General features: G+C 35.5%; 5 protein-coding genes across 7 annotated transcripts in view; 1 reads left to right on the top strand and 4 right to left on the bottom strand.

The window, feature by feature from the left end:
- The window catches only part of LOC117115647, a 9,052-nt gene extending 1,195 nt beyond the window's left edge, over positions 1-7,857 (top strand). Inside the window, exons 1-4 of one of the 2 annotated variants that reach the window (XM_033259541.1) lie at positions 75-262; positions 1,627-3,012; positions 4,354-4,438; positions 7,016-7,857. In XM_033259541.1, the coding sequence (XP_033115432.1) occupies positions 148-262; positions 1,627-3,012; positions 4,354-4,438; positions 7,016-7,391 (1,962 nt within the window). In that variant the 5' untranslated portion in view covers positions 75-147 and the 3' untranslated portion in view covers positions 7,392-7,857. Of the gene's footprint in view, positions 1-74; positions 263-1,626; positions 3,013-4,353; positions 4,439-7,015 lie in introns of those variants that run through there. The other variant, XM_033259547.1, reaches the window with a different exon arrangement.
- A 1,286-nt stretch (positions 7,858-9,143) lies between these two features.
- On the bottom strand, positions 9,144-12,930 carry LOC117115643 (adenosine receptor A3-like). Its single transcript, XM_033259527.1, has one exon. The coding sequence runs from the start codon at positions 12,830-12,832 to the stop codon at positions 11,873-11,875; it is 960 nt and encodes a 319-aa protein (XP_033115418.1). The 5' UTR covers positions 12,833-12,930; the 3' UTR covers positions 9,144-11,872.
- A 4,964-nt stretch (positions 12,931-17,894) lies between these two features.
- On the bottom strand, positions 17,895-18,714 carry LOC117115637. The gene has a single exon (XM_033259513.1). It carries the CDS (start codon positions 18,685-18,687, stop codon positions 18,010-18,012), a length of 678 nt encoding a protein of 225 aa, XP_033115404.1. The 5' UTR covers positions 18,688-18,714; the 3' UTR covers positions 17,895-18,009.
- On the bottom strand, positions 18,685-22,360 carry LOC117115613. 2 transcript variants are annotated; one of them, XM_033259482.1, is made up of 3 exons: positions 22,131-22,351; positions 21,537-21,634; positions 18,685-21,216 (listed from the first exon to the last, which is right to left on the bottom strand). In XM_033259482.1, exon 3 carries the CDS (start codon positions 21,096-21,098, stop codon positions 18,705-18,707), a length of 2,394 nt encoding a protein of 797 aa, XP_033115373.1. In that variant the 5' UTR covers positions 21,099-21,216; positions 21,537-21,634; positions 22,131-22,351; the 3' UTR covers positions 18,685-18,704. The 2 variants fall into 2 exon arrangements, with proteins under 2 accessions (XP_033115373.1, XP_033115380.1); XM_033259489.1 differs by lacking the exon at positions 21,537-21,634 and having other exon boundaries at positions 22,131-22,360.
- A 1,189-nt stretch (positions 22,361-23,549) lies between these two features.
- Positions 23,550-26,772, bottom strand: LOC117115629 (adenosine receptor A2a-like). Its single transcript, XM_033259501.1, has one exon. The coding sequence runs from the start codon at positions 26,627-26,629 to the stop codon at positions 25,649-25,651; it is 981 nt and encodes a 326-aa protein (XP_033115392.1). The 5' UTR covers positions 26,630-26,772; the 3' UTR covers positions 23,550-25,648.
- Positions 26,773-27,035: the final 263 nt, after the last annotated feature.

The raw sequence follows: 27,035 nt of genomic DNA, 5'->3' as shown, positions 1-27,035 counted from the left end.
GTTGGTACGAGTAGGTTAGTCTACAAACGTCGCCTAAAGTAATTGATTTTACCCGGCGGAACGAAAGAAGGAAACACCGCTTTTCAGTCATCTTAGGCCCTTGGTTTTTGACAATGACCTTTCAGAGGTCAAATTGCTGTCAAGAATATGAATTGGCTGCTTCGCAGCAATTATTGCTGTTTTGAGGTTTATTCCTGCGTTGACATGGATTGTAGACTTTATGTTTTGGAGGGTTGTTTCTTTCTGTTTGTGCACACGTTGGGTAGGTATACGCCATAGCGTACATACAGTGTTTGCCTTAAAGGTTGAATTTTAAACGTAAAAATAAACATTATACTATTGCTGTTGTATAATTTACGATGTATCTGTGATATTACTACAAAAAATGAAGTATACTTTAGCAGTATAGTTTCAAATATTCGTTTATTAATTTGCCATTTCGCGATCGCGTTGTTAGTTTAATTCTGTTAAAATGTATGAAATGTTAAAATAAACGCCTCTTTACTTCATGAAAACCATTTTTTCGCCTCTGGGCCTATTATTCTTGTCATGGATAACAACAAAAATATCCATGTAGGCCTGTTATAATTCATATTAGTCGACGATTCACAATCGATTCAGATGTTCAGGCAATAATGCATCAGTATTAATTTGTAACTATTGAATGGATGACATCTGTTTCATAAATTATAATGATGTTTATTTTTAAAATGCATACATCAATGTTGCAAATGAATATTATCTATACAAAACACACACACACACTCGCACACACACACTTAAATTTATATTTTTGAGAATATTTCCAGCTATGATAAAATTGCATTTTTATGATGTGCTGGTTGATCAAAATGTGTGTCATACTTAATAAACGTACAGAGTAAAGTATTCCTCAGCTTTATGTTACTTCAAAATATTGATGTATGCATCTTGTGGGCATTAAAACTGCTTATTAATTTTCGGACAAACATCTGCACAAATGTATGAATGTTTTCATAAAGGATCAACACTTCAAGAAATATTCCTCCATGATTAAAGCAAACATACTACTCCATGGTTAAAGGGTGTAACAAAACGTAAAAACAATGGCCTGAATTTTTCATCTTAGGATATGGGTATTAGGGAGTTGTTGCAGTACATTTAGTTTAAAATTGCCACTTAGTTTTTGTTTTTTTATAGAATTCATAGGCTGGCATAGGCCTATCAATAAGATTTGGTAGAATGTCCTTCGCAAATGTTCATGTACCGCAGGACGGTGTCGAAGATCGAATGCTTTGCTCTGTGATTCAAGTATCTTTGAGGAAAATCATACTCAATAGATAAATGTAAGCCGAGGCCCGTTTTAACAAACCTAGGTTTAGATGGATTACAAATTATTGGCTCTTTTTCGACTCATAACGTGAAATTCATCATCCAAACTTATCTATTCTTTCAAATTACGACACATCAAATGTATTTGAAAAGAGGCATCCATACGTGAGGTTTAACTAATATTACTTAAGGTAAACACCACCAAAAGGCAATAATACTCGTCCAGAACACAACTGGATTATGAATCAGGCGTAGTTCGAGCTCTACAAATTTGGATTGGATTCTCATTTACTACTTTCCCTGGTTTTGTTGCAGACACACAGATTGATAACAGGGGACAAGAATTCTTGCTTTCATTCGCAAATAATTACATAAATAAGCATGGACCCTCCGTCGTCATCACAAACGAGTCACCAAACCTTAATTCCAGTGTCGTCATCAACATAAAAGGCATGGATTCAATACACATTACTGTAGAACCAAAATCATTTCAGCGTGTAAATCTCTCTAAAGAAGTGATTGTTACTGAGGAAAGAGTCTCGTTCCCTGCTGTCTACATCACATCAGACATAAACATTACCGTTGTTGGTATAAACGATGCGCATGCGAATGGCGTCGGTGGTTTCTTGGCATTACCAGTCCATTCGTTAGGAACTGATTACGTGGCTGGCACGTATTCTCCTTGGCTTGGGTCTCAAATCGTGATTGCTGCGTTGGAAGACAGGACACGCGTTCTAGTACGCGTTGCTAAACCAATGTCTCTTACACAAAGTCTTGTAAAAGAAGGAATGATCATTGCGTTGTATTTAAATAAGTTCGAAGCGTTGATGATTGATGGTCTAGAAGATCTTACAGGAACTGTTCTCTACTCCAATAAAAATATAGCAGCGTTCTCAGGAAATCGAGCTGTAACACGCCCCTGGAGTAGATATGTGATAGACCATACGGTTGAGCAGTTATTACCATTTAAAACATGGAATAAAAAATTCATCCTTGTGCCGTACCCACAAGATGAATACTCTTGGAACGCATTTCGTGCTGTAGTCCGGAACCGAACGCGTTTGAGTATCTATACACTTAAGAGTTTAACGAATGTTACACTCCAGGTTGGCGATTACTACGAAATTACGCTTAGCGCAGACGACACTGCGTATGTCGTGTCTGACTACCCAGTTTCAATTTTTCACTATGCACAAACCAAAAAGAGAGGAAGTCGAGGCACCGATATGTCTATTAGTAACGTTCCGCCAATCGTGCAATACGTGAACGAAGCAACGTTCACAACGTATGATCAAATCGATGAATATGATGCTTCAAATTTCCTCACCATTACCAGTCGTTGTGATGTAATGAACGAAACAACGGTTGATAATTTACCACTTAACGTCTTCATCAAAGGAGACGTAACCAGGACTGTAAACTCTGAGTATTGTTTTGCACACTTAATTATTCAGAACTCTGGATTACATTTTGTGAAAGGTTCCGGATTTCTGTCAGTTCTTCATACTTTTACAGTGTTGTCTTCATACGCGTTTCCTATTGCACTAGGTCAGAAACCAATGAATTGCAAAACTCCATTACCAGATGGAAGGATTTACGAACACTCTTGCGACCAAGAGGTCATCCCCGTGCAATGCCAGTACGAAATTAATCTTGAAGAAGAAAAAGAAGATGAGGAATGCTATAAAGGATATACCAGCCGTAAGTTAATCTTTTTCTAATCATCTTTCCCCCGTTAAGTTTAAATTATAAATTTAAACAAGAATTATATGCCTATAAACATGCCATATTAGAATTTATTAGCATGATCACAATATTCATAATTATTAATAACATCATCACCATTACCATCATCATCATTATCATCATCAACATTATCATCATCAACATTATCATCATCATAGTCATCATTACCAATCACTATGACCAACACCAGCACTATCGTCGTCACCATCACTATCACTGCCATCACCATCATCCTAATCATTATCATCATCATCATCATCATCAAATATCAATGTATAGGCTTATTGATATTGTTGTAAAGTATTGATATGATATTGAAGAACGATATCGATATTGGTTTGACATTGATATCGATATCGATCTTTTAAAAGCTTTACTACTTGATATTGATATCGATATTGATACTAGTTTTGAAATTGATATTGATATCGATCTTCTAAAACCTTTACTGCTTTATATTGATATTAATTTTGGTTTTGATATTGATATATTGATATTTATTTTGGTTTTGATATTGAAATCGATATTGATCTTCCAAAACATTTACTATATATCTACTATATTTACTAGATATCGAGCTTCTAAAACCTTTACCACTTTATATTGATATTAATTTTGGTTTTGATATTGATATCGATATCAATCATTCTTACTTGATATTGATATCGATCTTCTAAAATCTTTACTATTTGATATCGACACTGATAATGATATTGGTTTTTATAGTGATATTGATTAATCATAATTAATTATTATTATTATTGCTCTTATTATTAAGCATATTATATTATTAATAATATTACTATAATGAACAATGATTAGGTTCCATGATGCGCATACGCAGGTATTCAATATATTTGAACAGAAAGGTAGCATATTAACATAAGCCTACATCACATATTGGAAGAGACAACATATTGTTAAACATAATAATTATGTTGTCTTGTTCAATATATGATGTATCACGTGAACGTGTTTATTCACCATCAATACAAACATCGTGTATATGTATTTAAAGTAGGCCTACGGCACACTTATGCATTCAAACTTTCGGTATACAATCCAACTTGCTAGTATACGCCACGTCGATTGATAGCTATCATATTTACTTTCTAAATTACAGTTTGCTTTCTCTTTCTCACTCACTCTTCCATTAATTATTAATATTACCACAGACTTAACATTAATAATGATACACAATATTTGACTACAGGACATGTGTAACGAGGCGTTATTAAGTAAATGATAACTTACTGAATTTTTAATAAATCATATTCCTTTTGTTTCATTTCTCAGTTCAAGTTTTCGTAATTGCTCTTTTCTCGGCTGGTGGTGCTGTTTGCATCGATTTAATAATCCGGTGCTGCAAAGAGGCGAATGAGTAAGTCACCCACTAGGCCTAGGCCTAGTTTTTCGTTTTTGCTGACCACCTGTATAAGGTGGCAAAACGTTATGACACGGCGAGAGTGACGCCAGCGGGTAGACCGCAGCTTGGCCCAGCCGTTGGAAAACCACGGTAAAATCCACCCCAAACATGGTGGAGCTGAAGTGGATGTGGAGTCTGCCCCATCTATTGGGGAACGATGGACCACTTTTCAGGGAGAAGCTGGCGCCATCCCTGTGATACGATAGACTATGCAATGTCAGACCTGAAATGTGTTAATATGTCATTTTAAGAAATAGTAAAATTAAATATTATTTCAAAGATTGCTGAAACAGCTCCTGGACAGTGAATTTGATTTTAATTTATTTTAATAAATTATTTATTTAATAAAATTTTTTAAGCCATCCCAATTAAAATTGGGATGGCTTATTATATCTTTCTTTTTTTTTTATTTCGTAGTCCTGTTTGTAATTGTATTTTAGATGTTTTATCGATGAAATAAATAACTTTATATAGGCCTATAGTCTCATTCGAGATCCAGCAAGCCGAATATAATGCACAGAAGAGGGCATATCTTATAGATCTGTGGCAGTATCGTGACGTCAGTGGTTATGACATTCGCTATGTATGCAAAAGGTCCCGTGTTCTAGTCCCGGAGGTGGCTGAGTTTTATATGCCCGCGTGTTATTAGATTGTTATTCTGCAGGTATTAACAGAAAGAACGATGGGAATACTAGACTTTCGTAGGGATATTAAATTCTATTATCATTAGTCATATTATAAATGTAATCAAATATTGGCATAATCTAATCGATCAGGTCATTAAGAAACTTTATCGAATAATGAAATCAACTGTGCACGTTTGTTATTAATTGTGCTTTGTAATTGTTTAAACATCCTTGGAAAGGCAAAAGGATGTTAAACGGTAGTCATGTATGTGCTGTCCAGTGATGATCAAAATAATGCCTTTAGCAAAACACTGCAAAGTTTAACTGAATAATAACTATAGCGGTACCAGCGGGGGTCCAGGAGAAACAGGCCCCAGTCTTGAGCCCTGTCGTGGCCAATCATTTCGTCAGAAAACATGCTTAAAACAAAATTTTACAGCCCGCCTTTCGGGGCATCAGAGGTGTCTTATTTTAAAAAATTGCGCCAACCAGCGATAATAAAGTGTGTCCCAATTATACGATACACGAAGACTATGCCCAAAATGTTTGATAAGGTACCCAATATTTAATCCTCAAACTGGTCACCCGTACTAGAGTCGAACTTAACTTTCTTCTTTAAAATCTCCTACTCTCACCTGCTTTCAATGTACAGTTAAGTCCGGAAATTTTATCTTAATCCTCAAACGCTATTAAAGCCTCCAACTCCACCATACTGAAGACTCAAACTCCCACGCTTATTAGAGAGACTCGCGAAAAGGTCGTGAGGGACCTGGGTGCAGATATTTGCAAGAGGGGATGAAGAAAGAAGGGAACTCCTGTATAAATGACAAGTTTAAATGACTTGGGGAACCGTCTTCATTCTTGTCACCCTCTTTTGAGAGACTTAAAAGCCAACAGTAATATCAGCCTAAAAAGTATTCTCATAAATAACCACCCCCGCCCCCCACCCGCAAAGCAAACCAACTCCAAAAGAAGAAAAAAAGCTGCTGACTATTTACCCACACATCTGTACACTTTTTTGCTAGCTAAAAAGCACTTTAACATGTGGGTGGGTGGGGATGCGGACGTTGAAAAACTTTCACCCCCTATGGATCCGCCCCGGAGTTTAATTTGAATAATCATTTTGTGAAGCCAGTCTGCCAAATACTGCAAGTATTGAATAACAGAATACTGCAAATATTGAATACAGTAACAGAATATTCTAAAGCATAATATTGAATACTGCTAACGTCTTTAACTGTAATTTTAGATGGACCTTTGCAAATAAAAGTCGAATTACCTTTTAAATAAAGATGAACATGATCCAATACATGCTAAAATGTTGTAATGTATGTAGACATTTCTTATTCGTCACGTATTGACTTATTTTAGTGACTAACATGGTCACTTTATACTGTCTTATTCCATGCATTATATTCAGTGAAACATATACTCTATACTTACTGAATACTCTGCTGCTCCTTTCACGCTAGTGTATTAACGTAATTTAAATAATGAATTCTCATATATGTTGCTTTTGTAGCGTGACAAGTCCTCGTCCAATATTTTGTAGACCCGTAAAATTGTTTTTTACGATATTTTAATGGACATAAAAGTACTTAAACTATGCCAATACAGTAATGGTAAGACATTTAAAAGAATGGCTCTACGATATTCCTTTCAGAGCTGTCCACGCGTCTGGACAGTAAAATGGCACGCACAAACATTTTGTCCTTGCTTAAATTAGTATATGATAGTATATGATGATTGTATCGTAAGTGTTGTATGTGCAAGAATAAACGCCGCTGTCGAAGATCTTTAGAATACCGTATATTATAAGCTGCACCGAAGCCGCCAAAAAACATAAGCCACGTCGTGTTTATTTTGTCGTTTATTGCTTTATTGATTTTAATTGTTATTGTTTTAGGCCACTTAGCTATGCCGATACCAGTGGGAAAAAGAAGTGGACAACCAGCATATCTGAACTACGGCAACGCAGAAAGGCCATACGACTGAGGAGTCTGCAGGATGAATTCGAACAAGTTAAAGATCAACCACCCGGTGCCATGAAGGCTAGTTTCCGATGTGACACTGAAGAAGAGCACATTCCTACAGTGATCGAAAAAGTAGTTCCGATGTCATCGATTCCCGGAGAATTTGCGCAGTCTTTACCGCCGACTCTAGATGAATATTTTTATTCAAATAGTCAATTTGATAACGAATCTGCTGTGATTAATGTTAAACGAAGTGAAAGCGATACTATTTCTGATATTTCATTAGCATATAATGAATCTAAGGTGTAAACAGTTACATACACAAGTACACTAGCAAGCTTATAACCTTTTTTGCAACTTGCCATGTGTCTGTTTGATGTAGGGCTGGTATTCGTCGTCATAAGAAATTCTAATAGATAGGCGTACGTCGTGTTCCGTTTGTGGAATTTGGTTACATGACTCTAGGCCTACACAATTTAAGCATGTTGGAAAATGGAGGGCTTTTGCATCGAAACCTATTTTTGTATTTAAAAACAATGTAAGTGTGCTGCTAAACACACTGAGCTCCAGTTGTTAATACATACTGAACTGAGTCATAAATATAATTTATAATTTTACATGACAAATTAATCAATAGTTTATGTTGATCTACCTTTACCATACGTTTAGTTACCGTTTTAACATATTTTTACATGAATCAAAAAACAAACATATGTTACTGTCCCAATTTTGGCTCAATAACATTTGAATAAATGAAAATAAGTTAAATACTGTATATTAGCAACATTTAATTGACTGTATAATACATTGTAGCATTGGTGTAACGGCAATGAGCACCCACTAGCTAAAACCAGGTTCCGGGGATATTCAATCTAGGCATATCAGTTTTTTAACAGAACTACATGCACTCATTCAAACCACAGGCCGCAAACGGCCGCGCATGGACCCTTTTGTTTTGTGAAATGGATTGGTAATTTGTTAAGTTCGCTACTGGCATATTCTTGGCCTTTTCCCTAAAAAATAAAATAAAAAATAAAATAAATGAAATTCATATATTCCAGAGCCAACTGGAAGAGAAATACATATTACGTAGAGAGTATAGCGAGAAACACACCCATTGCCAGGACCCGTGGATGTTAAAAATGCACAGATGTGTCTGATTGATAGGCCTTGAATCAAAAGAATTAATGAAGCAAGAACAAGTGAATATTGCACAATAAAAGTAGGTACAACAACAATATATAATAAGAGTATATACATAGAAATTGTGTATATGGATTAAGTAGAACTATACAATTAAAACGAATCAACAAAGTAAAGCTCTTGAATTGAATTTAAGTAAGCTAAACAATATAGTTCGGCAAGGAAGTACCTTGCAAGGAATACATAGTAATAATAATAATGGTTGGGCCTAACACACACAACATAGACCTCCAAAAATAGGCACGGCCTTTTGGAATCATCAAATTTTTTAGGAAGCTATATAAGTACTAGTCCTTCATCCTTACCATAAATATTAGTTTAAGAGTTGATGATGCAAATATTCTTTACATTATGCATCACATCACAGTTTACTATTTCGAAGGCCGACCTAACTCTTAGGCATGCTAGTTCTGGCCTATATTGTGTGTGTTTAAATGTGAGTTATGTGTGTCATGTGTGTCAGTTGACTTATTTAGCAATTTATAAACGTTACATTATACCTACTGTTGTTCAATCAAGTTTTACAGTAAGTTACTGTTTTGATACTTACACTTTTTCTTAAAAATTAAGAACAAAATAAGAACAAATTGAGGCTGAGTAAAATGTCAAATGAGGTTTTTATTTATTTTTAAAAAAATAGGAAACCAAAAAATTTCTCTAGTCCTACCTTATGTGCAATAGGTTTGATTATGTATTACCCTCTATAATACAATACAGTGTACCTGTCATTTGAGGCCATTTTTACCGGGCCTTCTTTCTGGTGCCTTTTTTTTTTCCGGGGCCTTTTATGGGGCCATTTTTATCTACACTCCAGTACAGTATACTGCTGTACAAAAATAATTTTTTATGTTTGAAAAGTATGTAAGGTAAGAACAAAATAAGAACATTTTGAGCCTGAAATCGGCCAAAAAATAAGAACAGTGAGCCTGGGCAAAATTTTACTGGTTCTTATTTTTTTTTTTTAAAGTGTAGTCAATATTTTACGTTTTGTATTAACGATTAAACCGTTTATGAATATATAATGTATGCAATTTTGGTATTTAACCCAATGTATTTTTGGATTACGTTGTTTTTCTTTTTACAGCGTTTCGTATTTTTCTCGCGGTCATGGTCATAAACCTCTTTCATGGTCATAAACCTTAATTGTCAAGGTGCTGGTAGTAGAAATTAGGCCCACACCTTAATTAATATTGTATAGATTGTTGTTCCTGATGATGACATAATTAATGTCGAAATATTGAATTCCGACACGATGGCGTGCATTTATACTTGGAGTATGATTATACTATCTAATAGATTGCTGTGTTGTCTCTCTGTAACATCATCGTATTAACAATGGTTCTAACCGCATTCAGACCATGACCTCAGACGCTCCCATTTTTCCTGTAATCTTAGTTTCTCCGACTAATTAGTCCCTGGATATTTTTTTTTCTCTTGTAGAAGTCTTCCTTTCTCGGTGGGGCTACATCGACACCCATCATAGTCCAATTAATGTTCCCCATATTCGCGTCCACTTCAAAGTCGTTATATTCTTTAATTGTTTATTATTAGGCATATCTATTAATATATACTCATTGCCTCTGACTTTTGTTCTATATCTATATACTACCATTCAACTAGTATAATATTCAGTATATTTCTACTTCCATATCAGCCATTGTGACTGCCTAGCCATTTTCTTAGTGACATTGGAAATATACAATTAATATAATTATCGATACACTACGGTAATTTAATTTTAGTGATTGATTTTCGATTTCTATTCATCATATAATGCTACGTCGCGTTTAAGTTTGAAGTGCTGAAGAATCAGATTTTATTAAAATAGTTATATTTGTATATTTATTGGTAATTAATTAATTATTTATGATCATTATAAATAATAATTTAGAAATAATATTAATAATGATGACGATTTTAATGATGATCAGATGATAATAATATTAAATAATAATAATAATAATGATGAGATGATAATGAGGAGGATAATGGTGATTGCGATGATTATAATATAAATAGCCCAATCAATGAATGCATATAATCATTATTTCACGATAACCATACAGTGATAAATAACATATATTTACAATAAAATAATTATATATGGAATATGATAAATTTTACTTCTTACTTGATAATATTTATTGACATAGACATAAAAAATATACGAACATCACACTCTGTTTCTTAAGTAACCGCCCATTGATTATAATGAGGTTGAGAAACATTACAATGACGTTACGTCGCGGTCACGTTATCAATAATGTTTGAGCCTCACCCGTCTACGTTTTACCTGAGACAACTATGTACAGTTGTCTCAGGTTTTACAAAGTGTTATCGATCATATTATGAAATGGATTGGAATGGATATAGTTCTGTGTGAAAACCAAGAATAACCAATGAAGTATGATGACTTAATTCGAGTAGGGTCAGTCTGGTGGTGATTGGGCAGTACACCGGGAGACACTACTCTAGTACCGGTCTCATGTACAACAACACTCAGGTCCTAGTTCGTCTGTATTTTAGTTTTTTTTTTTTATTAAGAATCACATTTGTTACAGCGGTACAAAAAGTCAAAACAATGGAAAGAAACATGAATATTAACTTAACTACATCAAATTAAACTACTGTTTGTTTACAATATTTAAAAAAATCGTTAACTACAATAAATTAAAGAATTTTGCCAATTTTAAATAAACTGATTTAGCATAATCATGTACATAATTATCCAATTATTTTACGAATCTCGTGTGCGTTTGTGACGACGCGCTCTCAAACAAATTTGTGATGACGTAGTAGGTACATCGCTCCATCCAATTTCAGCGGCAGGTCATTGTAATGCATAGGATTGGTGTTCAGACAAGTTCTTTGCATTATTCCTTGTATTCGTATACAATATGAACAGCAGTTAAAGTCATTGGAACATTCTATTGGCCTTATAAAACAAATTTATGAAGTAAGTCCCATAAAAATAAATACCGGTAATAATTTTTCTGTTCTTTCAATAACTATATTATTGTGTCTGTTGTTTTCCATAAATCGCTACACTCTATCGCCGACAGCTTTTGGTGACACGGATTGTCGGCCGAATCGGTAGCCTTCCCGATTGCGTCGTCGGGAACAGGTACGTAGTGCAAATGCAGCGAAAACACTATAGCGACAGTGGCTCTTTTATGGAAACCAGAGTTAAGCAAACATTTTATTTTTTTTAATGCAATTAAATTTTCATAGGCCTATTATCGGGCTTATACATTTGAAGTTATTTGAAGTCGAGCGAAATATATACTGAATGTTACCGACACCGGGATTGGGCGGCAAGATTTTTAACCACTAAGCAATAACTGCACTACAGAAAGACTAATAGTTGAATTAATAAAGAGATCATTAGACCTATACCTAATTTAAATATATATATATATATATATATATATATATATATATATATTTCAAAACGGGAAGTTCATTAAAATATATAACTACTAGCCTACTTGGATCGTTTTGAACGTTTATCAAACCATTTGATATATTTTGAAAACTATAATGTTCAGGCTAATTATAAAAAACAATCAAATGGAAATTACTGAAAATCAATTATTACATTTCTGTTCTTGTTTAATAGGCCTATTGTTGTTTCGCCGGAACAGACGGTTTAGAACAGAAACGAATTGCCTATGACGGAATACGTAGATGAAAGGATTAATCGCCGAACTCATAGATAAAACCATTTCAGCCATTAGATCGTACCAGTATATATCAGAACGTTGAATCCCAAGTGAAAAGATAACGATTCGTAGAGAATGAGGTAAATAGGCAACACCAAATAAGCAGACAATCATGGCGCTCGTTTTAGCTCCTTTAAATTTCTTAAAGTTTTTTCGTGGGGCGACTGCAGTGTTTTGAGTTTTTATGCATTTTCTAAACTTCCTTGCCTCCCTGAAAATGCGGAAGTACATAATAATCAATAAAATAACCGCCGTTGGAACCATTACTAAATCTGTATAACGTTGAACAGTAATTCCTCTGCGATTCATCTGATAGCAAAAGAATATTGGGTCAATTCTTTCGCTTTTCCAGAACAATTGGACACTGCCATACCAGCATCCTGTAATCCAGGAGATACCGATAGCACAATAAACTCGAGTACGAGTAACAATTTGGCCATACCTTAGAGGTTTCAGTATAGAAACGTACCGGTCCGTAGTAATAAACAGAAGGTGCAGAAACGATGTAACCATGAATATTTTCATAGGAATGTATTGTAACTCGCAGTCATCGATGTTCTGTAGGTAGAGGGATCCTCGCAGGATACAGGCCCACATGAACATAGGCACGCCGATGATTCCAGTGAGTAGGTCCACCAATGCTAAGCTAGCAAGCAATGTAAACTGGGGCTCCTGTAAGCTTGGAGTTCGGCGAATGACATAAAGGACAAATGCATTTCCACAAATTATTACGAAATCCAATGGTATATAAACAGTTAAAATAAATATTAGATTATTCCTGAATTCGTTGGTCGTAACGTTTTGGGCGCTAGCAACGCTATCCATTTAGTCCAACGAAACTAAAATAAACCACATTATAAAGTACAATATAACAACTGAAACTGAACTGTCTTCCTTAAGCCAATTGACATATAAAGAAATTATTCAAGGTCATTATAATCTTTTTTTGATTGAAGTTTCAAGCGAGGCTTGTAGCCTGAGTTACGGTTGGGAATTTGGCGACATTATCGTCGTCGTCAGATGTTCAAAGCACACAGTTTTAACAATAGTTATGATATCTCTTTAGTATAGAAAGTAATATGAAACCCATAAAGTATCAGTTCAGGCATTTATTTATCTGTCTGCGCAAAATAATAAAAATGAATCATACAAAATAAAAAGAATACAAATAAAATAAAAACATTTAAAAACTGTCTCTTATACACATCTAGCTGTGTTTAAGAGACAGATATATATATATGCAGGGTTTTTCTTGCTGTTGTTTCTTCAGTTGAAATTCGGTGTCTATGTGGGCTTAGCTTTTATAGAAATCAAGTAGGTTAATTACTACACACAGTGAGCTTTTGCAGAAAATCAGACTAAAGGCCTGTTTATACTTCAACGATAACAATAAAAAGGCTAAAAAGCAATTGTTCATATAGAAGAATAAAGAAATAAAAGAAGTTTTTACAATAGAACGATTCAATAACGATTTATAAGTTTTGTGATAACAACATATTTTGATAAATCAAATAAGATGACGTCATAATCATGGACAACATTAAAATCGTAAAAGTAGCAACGATTTTATCGTTTTTCCATGATTATGACGTCATCTGATTTGATTTGTCAAAATATGTTGTTATCCGATAACTGATAAATCGTTATCGAATCGTTCTATTGTAAAAACTTCTTATTTCTTTATATTTTCTTTTTTTCTTATTTCTTTTTTTTTTTTTTTTTTTTGGGGGGGGGGGGGTTAAGATATTTTGTTATCTTATACACGATAAATCGTTATCGAATCGTCCTAGTGTAAAAACTTCTCTGATTTCTCTTGTTTTCTATATGAACAATCGTTTTTTAGCTTTGTTATCGTTATCGTTGAAGTATAAACAAGCCTTTAAGGTTCCCTTATACACTTGCCTAGGTCTTATATTCATTTTTTTCTCTAAACTACCTAGTCAACTGACAAGAAAAAGGCATGGCGTTATCTATAGTTATTGCTGATAGTTCTAGTATGCATTATTTTCTATAAATAAATATACTGTAAATATACATTTTAAGCACTTCTCTTAAATACATGTCAAGAGCGGATCCAGAGTTTACCCTGACTATTGCACAGATGGGTTCCCATGGTGGGAGGGGTCATGAGAGAGAGCGAGCTTGTTCTGTCGCTGGGAGACAAATTTTAGGTATGGGGTGGGGGAGTCTTCGGCTCCTCCTTCGAAAAGTTTTGGTTTTCTAGATGCTTCGAAATGCACTTTCGTCGTGCATTATGAGACGTCTATTATTGAATAGGCCTACACTCTGAATTCATAGTTTGTCCCTAGTTAAATGGACAATTGATGATGATGATGATGCTGATGATGAGGATGATGATGGTGATGATGACGAGGAGGAGGAGGAGGAAGCTAGGTGATAACAGGCTCCTGTGCAAGATTAATTAACATTCCCTTTGATGTGAAGTTTCAAGCGAGGCTTGTAACCTGAGTTACGGTTGGGAATTTGGCGACATTATCGTCGTCGTCAGATGTTCAAAGCACACAGTTTTAACAATAGTTATGATATCTCTTTAGTATAGAAAGTAGTATGAAACCCATAAAGTATCAGTTCAGGCATTTATTTATCTGTCTGTGCAAAATAATAAAAAATGAATCATACAAAATAAAAAGAATACAAATAAAATAAAAACATTTAAAAACATGCACACTAAATCAAAATGGAATATTCACTGCCTGTTGGATTGCAGTTTTAGTGCTGCAGAGGTTCCGAAGGCTTTACAGTATAACCAATCCCCGTATTTTTGATAGATTACTGATTAAAATGTAAATTATTTAAGATTTTATATTCAGTACGGTACATTCTCAAAAGTCATGTAAATCTTATATATCGCAAAAATTACGTTATATTCATGCACCGAAGTACAAAATAAAAAGAATACAAATAAAATATAAACATGTAAAAAACATATACACTATTAGTGTAGATGTTTTTTACATGATTTAATTTAAAAATGGAAAATTCACTGCCTGTTGGATCGCAGTTTTAGTGTTGCAGGGGTTCTGAAGGCTTTACAGTATAACCAATCCCCGTATTTCTGACAGATTACTGATTAAAATGTAAATTATTTAAAATGTTATATTCAGTACATTCTCAAATGTCATGTAAATCTCATCCAAACATTATGTTATATTCATGCACCGAAGTAGTACGTTTAACCTAATCATTTTGATATGTTTAATGTTGTTTGGTTGAATGTTCTTTAATGATATTACAGTCTAATATGACCTCAACATAAAGAAGTCCCCTTTCAACTTTCAAACTGCTGAACTTCTAAACTTTGCTTAGCTCAGTACGGTATGCTTTTATATCTCCGTAAGTCCACTCGTAAAATTATTATAGATAGTAAAGAGAATTTTGATTGACTGTCAATCTCAGGTATCCAAATTCCGACATAAGAACTGGCGAGGTGGACGGACAGAAAAGCAGAAATCACAAGCGATCTTAATGTATGAGAGTTCGTTTTATTGAACACTATTCAATTCTGTGAAGATTGAATAAACATAGATAGTAGATATTAAAATCACTACACATCAGTTGAATCTCTCATAAAATACAAATAGAATATATAAATTATTAAATTAATAAATGATAACATATTTACTAAATTACATAAAAAGTCTAAGTGTCATTATAAAATTAATAACAGCATTCAATCTTGAACACTTACCCAAAACATATCTGTATATAGAATTAACATAAAACTATAAAACAGCAGAATATACAGATTTTCTTTCAGTTAGAAAACATCAATGCAAACTACCTGCTAGCCATGTTGGATCTACAAAGCTTCAATGAACTAAGCAATGGAGCACGCCCTCAATAATAGTCATGAATAAATATAGTTTCGCATGAAACATCCTCCACTCCCGATGCGATATACTGATCGCATAGCAAACACAATAATACATACTCAAGTAAAGTTACTCATAACCCTCTGCAGGGTAGATTACAACAATTTTATTTACAGGTCTGCTAAAGTGTCCATTTACAGTCTTTACTCTCACATTTCTTACGCGTCCATCTGCTCCAGGATACACTTCTGAAATGCGTCCTAAGTTCCATTTACCACGAACTGCATTAGGATCTGCTAATATTACTACATCATCAACTTTAGCGTTTCGTCGGTCAACATTCCATTTGCAACGAGGTACTAACATCGGGAATACATCTCTTGTCCAGCGTTTCCAGAATGAATCCACAATCCGCTGTATGAATTCAAATTTTTCTCTAGGATTCTTGCTTTGACGGAAAGGTCCCTGCGGTATTCTTCCTGATGCTCGTCCCAGTAGGATGTCGTTGGGGCAAATGTAACTACCGTCATCTGGATCATTTGGTATTCGGCCAATTGGTCTTTGATTTACCAGATTTGCTATTTCTTGGAAGCAAGTATGCAGTTCAAAATTTGTGATCACCTATTGCCTTCTTCATAGCTAACTTGCAGCTCTTTACAAGGGCTTCTGCGCACCCATTCTGATGTGGAGCTAGTGGTGTAACAAATTTCCATTTTACTTGCTGTTCTGCACAGAAGCCAGTCAGTTCCTCCTTGCTCCAACCCTTCACCATCTCTCGCAGCTGTCTCTCAGCGCCAACAAACTGTGTCCCATTATCACTCTGGATAATCTTTGGTTTCCCTCTAATTGCAAAGAAACGTCTAAGTACAGACAGGAACTCCATGGTTGAGCAATCGGTAGCAACTTCTAAATGCACAGCTCGAGTGTTAAGGCAGGTAAATATAACGCCATAGTGTTTAGTAGTCCTATTTCGTCCCAGTTTTACAATGTACGGTCCAAAATAGTCGCAAGCTGTGTAATAGAATGGTGGTGTGAATGGAGCCATTCTTTCTTCTGGAAGGTTAGCCATTAGTTGGGTTTCAACATCATGGTCAAAGGCTTTGCATTTTACGCAACGATATTTTACCGTCTTGGCAAGGCTCGTTACTCCAACTATCCAGTATTTGGATCTGACTTTTGCAGCAGTTGTTGCGACGCCATAATGTCCTTGTTCATGAGCATGTCTGGTTATAAGATAGGATATGTGCGCATCTCTTGGTAATAACAGAGGATGGCATTGATCATAAGATACAGATTGGTTAGTAGCTCTTCCACCTACATAGATAAGATTTTCCTTGATAAAGGGGCTTAAAGATTTAAACTCACCCTTTCGCATTCTTGCATGGACAGGCTTTTGAGCATCAAATATCCAATACTCTTCAGCAACAAATAGTTCATCCGTTGAAAGCGGTCCGTTCTCCACTCTGCACTTTGCTGTAAGATTAGCGATAAATCTGAAAACATATGCTGTAGTTCTTACTAACTTTCTCCAACTGGAAAACCTCTTGCATTCTATGGCCTTGTCCTCTCCGTTCACAATAAGAACTGTTTTTCCTTTCTTCTTCTCTCGGTCGACTTCTAGAGTATCAGCTCGGGGAATTGATTGAGGCCATTGTTCCTCTGGTAGCTTCAAAAATTGGGGTCCATTCTTCCAGTATTTTTCCAGATCCTTGGTCGTGATCCCTCTGGAAACTTGATCGGCAATGTTAGCTTCACCTGGTATATGACGCCAGTCTGATAAATCAGTTTGACTTTGTATTTCAGCAACTCGATTTGCTACGAATGACTTGTAGAGTCTGGATTGTCCCCGTATCCAGGATAAAGCAATTATGCTGTCAGAAAAGAATATTGATCGACTAAATTCCAGAGTCATCTCATCTTTAATGGTATTATACAATCTTGATGCAACAACAGCTGCTTGTAACTCTAAGCGGGGCATAGAGAGTTGTTTTACAGGAGCTACTTGAGACTTAGCCGAGATAAACCTCACTCCAATTTCTCCATTAGCACTTTCCCATCGAGTGTAAGCAACTGCACCAAATGCATCTTTAGAGGCATCACAAAAAATTATTAACTCAGCTGGTTTTGTGATAGCAGCGGGCAACAGGCATCTGTGAAATGAAACACCATCTAAGCTTTGAAGCTCTGTAAAAAACTTTCCCCATTCGCTTTTTCGCTTTCTGACATGTCATCGTCCCAGCCATAACCTTGCTGCCACAGTCTCTGCATCATGATTTTCCCTCTAATTAAAAATGCAGTCGCAAATCCAATTGGATCGAAGACTTTTGCTAGTTCGCTAAGCACCATTCTCTTGGTTAGCCTGTTCCCTGGAAACTTTGGTGTTTTTACCTTGTATAAGAGCATATCGCTTACCGGATTCCATACTACACCCAAGACTTTCTGTTCCGAATCATCACTTAAAACAGCCTTCTGTTTGAGTGGTTGGTTATTCTCTGTGTTAGTTAGGTTAGCATTTGAAGTCCATTGTTTTACCTTGAATCCTCCCGTGTATAGGACAGTGTCGATTTCGTCAGCGAGTCTTTCAGCGGTTCTTTGATTCGAGACTGATGTCAGAATATCATCCATATAGCTGTCCTTTGTTATTATCCTTGCAGCTTCTGGGTGAATTTTTTCGTTTACCATAGCTGTCTTCCTCAAGGCAATTTGTGCCATCGCTGGCGCCGGTTTGTCCCCGAAAGTAACATTTGTCTTCACATAGATATCTGGTTTCTTGGATTGGTCAAAATTACGCCATAGAAATCTGTGGACATGCTGGTCCGACTCAGGTATGCCAATGCGATGATACATCTTTGAGATGTCTGTAGCTAAGGCAACTTCTTGTTGCCTGAATCTAAGCAAGACGCCAAACAAAGTAGGTCCGGCCCTTTTTCCCAAAATTCGTTAAGTGACTGGCCATGGAACTTAGCAGATGAATTAAATACAATTCTGACTGGAGTCGATTTTTTCTCTGGTCGGATCACCGCATGATGCGGTAAGTAGCATACTGGACCGCAGTACTCCTTAATTTCTTGCTCAGATAGCTTCCGAGAGAATCCCAGTTCCAGCATCTCTTCCATTTGTTGCTGATACCCCTTCATGTGTTCCGGGTTTTTCATCAGCCTATTTTCAGTTGAAGTTAGCAGCCTTTCAGCAAGTATTTTGTTGTCGATAAGGGTGACGGGGTTTTTCTTCCATGGGTATGGTATCTGCCATTTATCTTTCACCTTTTCACATGACTCCCATATTTGGTTAAACTGTGACCTTTCTGACGGTGATAATCTTAATCCATCGGATGACATACTCGAACACGAACAGTGCGACAACTTGACACCCATCTCCTCTGTTGACCAAAACTTTGTTAAGTCAGTATTTTCAGTAACGTTGACATGAAGAACAGTTGGGTGGCCTCTTTCAACTGCCGATGATCCAAATGTTACCCAGCCCAATGGAGACTTTCTGGCCAGATAACCATCTACTTGCCTGGTTTCACCACTATGCATGAACGGGTAATCCACTCCAATTAGAACATCTACTGGGCCATCTCCTCTGCTTAGTGTGCATCCCAATACTCGTTCCAGCTTCTTTAACACTCCCATGTTCAATTTTTGCACATTAGCAATCTCAGGAACACCAATAGCAGATACAGTATGTTCTTGTTGGTTGGCTAAGATAGTTAGCTTAAATACCTTGGTCTGATGTGCCTGAATATCGCCTCCCAAGGTTCCGATGTCAATACTGCCCTTTAGATTCAGCTCTTCGGCCACAGCCTGTCGAATCAACGTCACATTTGCTCCAGAATCAAGCATCACATTTCCAGCAATATTCTTGTCAGTTGATCCAAGACCCACTTTAATAATAGGAAGCGTGACATTGTTAGCTTCTGATGCTACATTAGCTACATTACCGTTGTTGGATGGATGAAGCAGAATATGATGATACTGTGGACAATTATCCCTACCACATTTCCTTCTTCGGTTGCAGCTTCTCATGTTGTGGTCCTTTCCTGCTTTCTTTAAACAACTGAAGCAGGCATGTACATCTTTTGCTTTCTTCGTTCTAGCAGTCACATTCATTCCTTGTATCACTGTACACTGGTCTGGCCAATGGTCAATACTGTCACATCCCCAACATCTTTTCCATGATGATGATCTTTGATTATTTGTTGCAGGGCTGAATCTCTGATTACCAATGTTTACCTTTGCATGTGACTGTGTTGAACTACTTCTGACAGATGCGGTAGCTCTTATCCTAGTTTTCATTTCTACTTCCAGGAAGCTTAACAACCCTACCAATGATGCTTCCTCTCCTTTCTGTTGAAGAATTCTAGAGTAAACCTTTCTATCCTCTACTGTTAATTTCATCTCAATGATAGCTAGCATATGATTGTTATTCATATCTGCCTCTTTCCCGACTTGCTTTAGAATGTTAAAGCATCTTCGTATAAGTTGAGCGAATTCACAAAACCGGCTATCTTCTCCTTCTTTCAGGCATCTAAACTTAGAGATATCCTGTGTCACAGCATCCGATATTAATCTGGCCTCACCATAGTACATATTTAGATATTGCCAGCATGCAGCGTAATCCGTTCCAATACCCTTTAGAAGTTCGAGTGGTCGGCCTGATAAACTTGTTCTTAAGATAGATACTGCATCTCGTTCTTCGTATATTGGATCGATCATATGCCTGAAGTCGTCACGAAACGTAAGGTAGTCACGAACATCTCCGCTAAACACTGGAAGCTTTGGCTTTTCAACCATAGGCTTTAACTTTATATGATGATTTACTGGTACAGTAAGTGGTTGACTTGATGCATGCTGTATATCGTTGGGATCACTTACTGGATTTGACAACATTGGGGAAGGCGGGTTAACAGGTGATGCAGACAGTGACTGATTAGACGGTCCTGGTACTTGTTCTTGTTGCGGAGTTGCAGGTGGGTTTTTCTTAAGTGCAGATTTAAATTTAGCCTTAATAGCCAAAAACTCATCCACACAAGACTGGATATATTCTTCTTCTTTGTCGTAGTCTTCTGCATTTCCAATTGTCTCGCAATACTCATCGTGTCTGTCTTGTAATCCATTGAAGGCTACTTCTAGCTTCTCAAACTCCACTCTAATTTCGTCAATGGATTCATCGTTGTCTATTAGAATTTCCAAGGTCCGTTTCTGTCGTGTGAATCTTGACTTACTTGTTCGTCTCTTCAGTTTCTTCTCCTCCATCACTCCTCAGATGTTTGCAATTAGTAAATTGAATTGTGGCGAGGTGGACGGACAGAAAAGCAGAAATCACAAGCGATCTTAATGTATGAGAGTTCGTTTTATTGAACACCATTCAATTCTGTGAAGATTGAATAAACATAGATAGTAGATATTAAAATCACTACACATCAGTTGAATCTCTCATAAAATACAAATAGAATATATAAATTATTAAATTTACTCAACAGTCAATGAATCCAACATTGTGTAAAATACAGTTAATCTGTGTGATTAATTAAAAGCATGGCTTGTATAACATGGTATAGTTCAGTAATTAATCAGTACGGTAATTATTCATGAATAATTTCTTACAGTAGTAATGTTAATCTTAATCATTGGAACCAATACACTATTATTAATCTAAACATACAAACATACACAAAGCATGTAAAAACTTACTACTTTGACCGGATGTGATTACACCATTTAACAAGTAAACCTCATGATATCATCAGTTGTCATAGCATACACGTAATCTGTATGTTGGATGGTAGATCCTACAATATCAATAATTAAGTCTAAATACATGTACAATAATAAGATACAAATTGTACCTACACTGGCATTAACCAATACATTAAAAACAACTTAAGACTCAGGAACAAAGGGCCTGTTCAAGAACAGTTCCTTATCTAAACAAGCTACACAGCATCAAGTGATCTCATGAATATTAATTAGCATTCTGAAACAATGGTTTGGTAAGGTGCCTTAGCAGAAGGCCCAAGCTAGCAAATTCTAAGTTAACAACGTTATCAGATTTCAACATATATTCATAAAACTCATTGTATTAACAGCTTGTATAGAAACTACTTATGTATCGTAATAATATCAATAGTGTAATAATGTCTGTCTCATAAACCACAGTAGTTATCACTTGGTATCAAGAAAACTGCTGTTATTATTACCAAACTCTATGTCTTAGCAAAGTAAATTACATAAAAAGTCTAAGTGTCATTATAAAATTAATAACAGCATTCAATCTTGAACACTTACCCAAAACATATCTGTATATAGAATTAACATAAAACTATAAAACAGCAGAATATACAGATTTTCTTTCAGTTAGAAAACATCAATGCAAGCTACCTGCTAGCCATGTTGGATCTACAAAGCTTCAATGAACTAAGCAATGGAGCACGCCCTCAATAATAGTCATGAATAAATATAGTTTCGCATGAAACAAGAACGTTAACCTAATAACGTTGATATGTATATGTTTTATGTTGTTTGTTGAATGGACTTCTTTAATAATAATATTACAGTCTAATATGACCACAACATAATGAAGCCCATTCTGTAAATGTTTAGCATAATATAGTACAAAGAATTTCGATTGTTTATCATTATCATTATACACATGCAATTTTTACACGCACCGACTTGGAAAGTTTGAACATAATTTTGATATGTACATGTTTCATGTTATGTGTTGATTGGTCTTAGATAATAATATTACAGTTTAAAATTCATATTATAACAACTTGTGATAATATAACTTATTCTTAAAGGAAGCAGAATAATGCAATTCCTTCAACAACTGTCTTTGGTTGAGGTAGGTGGCATTTCTAATAGAGAGAGTCGGAATTTGCCAGACCACCAGTCACTGCAATCTCTTTATATATTTTGTAAAATATAATTTTATCTCTCACCCTGATCTTCGCCATTGCGAACGGTGCGAAGCTCAGGATCCGCGCCTGCATTAAAGTGCACCATAGCAATAGGCCTATTATTTTTCGTTCATTGGTCTAATCTTAGATTTTTGTCAATGTCAATAGGCAAAATACTAAAATAACAACAATGCTATGAGTAACAAGCTTTCTCTTTAATAAGCCTGCTTGTTTTGAATTCAAAAGATTTTTATTGTTTTGCTTTATCATAGCCTGATGTTAGTTTAAAACATATTTTTAAAACTACCGGTATGTATTAGATTATTACTACAGAACATCATTAAAATTGGTGTACGGTATACAATGGAAAAATAGCAAATTTTTCCAGGGGCTTTAACCCCAACAAAGGACTCTTGGTGCGGCCCCCAAACTCAGTGCTCGCGGCTTCGCTCGCAACCTGACTTCAATTCTCGTGGACGGCCCTGACCTTTGACATAGTTTGAGACATATGTTTATGAAACTAAATTTTCGTCTGCACGTGCTGGCTTGTATATTATTTTTATTTTATTTTATTTTATTCTGGCAAAAACATTAACAATATAAAACATTACAAATACAAAAAAGAAAAAACAAACAAACAAAGAATAATCAGGTGAGCCAGGGAGCAGCAAAATCGGAACCACTGTCATCTTAGAGATGTCCTTCTCCCAGAAAAAAAATAAATGAATGAATAAAAAATAAAAAACAAATAAAAAATAAATAAATAAATAAAATAATAATAATAATGGAATAAGAGTAAGGATAAACAATAAAGAACAATTACAAATCATTAAAATATTTTTTTAACTTGCATTTGAACAAATCAAAATTAAAAGATATAATGAAATAATTTCTGATATCAGGATGAAGGTTATTCCACAATCTCACAAATCTAGTTATATATATAATATACATTCAAGTTTGATTGACTAAATGATTTCAAAATGTCTTGACTCTGCATTTTCCAATAATATAAATCAATAATGACCACCTGTGGGACCTGAAAATTTAGGATGATCTCAGGGTTGGCTTTCTCTGTTAAGAAACTGACGATTGTTAGCACTTTTCGAAGGGGGTTTCAAATGGGAAGGTGAATTGTATACCATACAATTGTATTTACTATTGTATATACTATATTCTGACAGGGGAAATATTCATTTTTCAATAAAAACATATATATTTCATGTTCCGTAACATGTTAACCTCTGTCATTTATCGTCGTACTTGACTTACATATATACTAGAACATACGTGCAGCTAATCATTGTTCTGATGTCAAATCTACTGCAAAAACACTTCCGTGTTGCAGAAGATCTCACGATAATACTGAAACTGATACATCATTATGTAATAATTTAATTCGACAAAACACTTACGACTCAAACAAGGAGCACCAGAACACCTTAAGCTATACTATAGAGATCCATCTTTAATTTGATTCATAATGGAAATGTAAAGACAATTTTGTTTTCAACTTACAACATAGTAAACGTAGATAACAACTTTAAAAGACATTAAAACATGATAACTTAACTTGCTGACAGCAAAAATAAATTTTAAAAAATCTTTCCTGTCGCTTGCGACATGTGCCTTCATTGACGACATCAAATAAGTTTTAAATATGTGATGATAATTTGCTGATAGTATTAGCGTGCTTCGGTTTGAAGTTGGACCACACACAGATTTTATTTAACAGGTTGTTTGAGAGAATTGTAGGCATAATTAGTTAGCATATCTTAAGCTTGTATATCAAATTAATGACGCTATGACTTTAATTGTTAGATACTGTACAATAATGCTTTGTAGTGATTTTTGTTACGAATATTACAGTGGGTGAACATTATTGAGACACATGACCATTACGGTATGAAATATGTGGCAATACACACGATAAACGAGATGTTTACAACCTCCTCCGCAACCTTTTAAACCCAGCCCAAATTAAATTTCAAACACTCAGGCCAAATTTATCATCTGAATTTCATGCTAAATTGATTGAATACTGTACATTTTTTTAGTTTGAGTAATTAAAGTTATCAAATCTACCAATAAGTTCAGACAGAAAAATGGTTTACATGCGTTTTACTACAAACATTGTTAAAACTGCAGATCTGAGGGGTCAGGGGTCATGACTCCCCCTCCTCGTGGGCAATATAAAATTCCTACACTTTTTTGGGGGGGTTGGGGTAATCATCGATTAATTAAAAAAAGAATACGTGTGTAACTACTCAATTTTTTATGTATATATACACACATATAGGCCTATTTACTGTAAAGAAAGTTTACCTGGCCGTTTTCAAAAGTGGAACCTTGAATTTTGAAAAACTTAAAAGTCATTAAAAGACACCTCAGAAGTCGGTAAAGCTCATTTCACTCCATCTAGAAATCAACATTTTTCCGGGGAGGACCTTCCGACCCCCCGTTATTTTTTGGAGGGTTTTTTAAAAACTTTTTGACCCCTCCCCCTCCATTTTTACCCAGATCCGCCCCTGCGTAACGCAACGAAGCGAGTGCAAAACTGATACCGATACCGGTAGTTTTTAATGACGTTCCGCTCAGATTGCCACAGTCGTCAATCGCTCACAGAAAGATAGGCCTACCATTCGTCGGCTAGTAATAATAATTGAAAACTACAATTTGGAATCAGTGGCAACGCCATGCGGTGCGTTCACAATAAAACTGTAAAACCACATACTAAAAAAGATAATTTAATTTAAAAAAATAAAATATACAGTGATATTTAAAATTATTTAGGGCCTAATCTTAACCCAAGTTACATTTCAGCCACAATAAAGAGACAATGACTGCTGTTGTGTGGATGAAAATGTTTCGATACTTTTGAAGAGATCTTCAACTAATGACTGTTTATGAATTTAATGAGAACTCTTTGTGGATGTTGTTGCTGCTGTTACCCCTACTGCTGTTATTTCGTTTACGGAATAGACGACGTAGAGCAGATGCGAATTTTCTATGACGGAACACGTAGATGAACGGATTGAACGCCGAACTCATACAAAACAGAACCTCCTGCATCAACTCGTACCAGTATACATCAGAACGTTGAAAACCAAGCGCAAAGAGAACAACTCTTAGAGAATGGGGTAAGTAGGCAGCACCGAATAAGCCGACCATCAATGCGCTAGTTTTAGCCGCTTTAAAATTCTTTTGAGTAGTTTGTTTTTTACCAACGGTATTCTGAGCACATACAAACTTTATCTGCTTTCTTGCTTCCATATGAATTCGGAAATACATTATTATAATTAAAATCACACACGTAAAACCCGTAATCAAAACCACGTATTGTTGAACTAGAATACCTCGTCTATTCATCCGGTAGCAAAAAAATGTTTCCTCAATTCGTTCGCTTTTCCAGAACAATTGGACGCTAGCAAGTACACAGGCTGTAATCCAGGAAATAGTTATAGCATAATAAACTCGGTTTTGAGTAACAACCTGTCCATATCGTAAAGGTTTTACGATAGAAACATACCGGTCCGTGGTAACAAGGAGAAGGTGGAGAAACGACGTACACATGAAGATTTTCATAGGAATGTACTGTATCTCGCAGTCATCGATGTTCTGTATATAGAGGGATCCCCGTAGAATGCATGCCCACATAAAGGTTGGCACACCGATGATTCCCGTAAGTAGGTCAACTGACGCTAAGCTAGCGAGTAAAGTAAACTGAGGCTCATGCAAGCTTGGAGTTCGGCGAATGACAATAAGAACAAACGCGTTTCCACAAATGATCACCAAGTCCAACGGTATATAAACAGTTAAAACAAATATTAAATTATCTCTCATTTCGTTAGTCGTGACGTTGCGGGAGCTAACAAGCCCTTCCATTTCATAAAGTTGGACGCAACAAAACACATTCTCATAATGACCGAAAATTCATAAGTCAACTGATGCTACGATAGCATATAATGTACTACACATGATCCGAGATAGGCTTATATCACCAATAGTTTTTTCTAAGTAATGGAGGTCACGTGACATCATGGTAGTAATAATAATGAATCCCTTCTAGGTAGTTATGAATAAAAAGCTTTGTAATAGGCCATTATATCGCAATTTCAATAATTCTATATTTAGATCAGGAAATCGTTTACTATTTCCTTGTAATAGTATACACTCTAAAAACACTTGGGTCAATCTTTACCCATATTGGTTCAATTTTGAGCCATAATTTGTGCATTCGTACTCATTTCATATTATCAAGACATACGTGGAACCTACAAACATTATATAT

Source organism: Anneissia japonica, unplaced genomic scaffold, assembly GCF_011630105.1.
Source record: "Anneissia japonica isolate Jap-2015-1 unplaced genomic scaffold, ASM1163010v1 scaffold199_len4679917_cov187, whole genome shotgun sequence".
NCBI classification, from domain to species: Eukaryota; Metazoa; Echinodermata; class Crinoidea; order Comatulida; family Comatulidae; genus Anneissia; species Anneissia japonica.
Note: the sequence above shows the minus strand (reverse complement) of the source record. Positions and strands in the feature narration are given on the sequence as shown.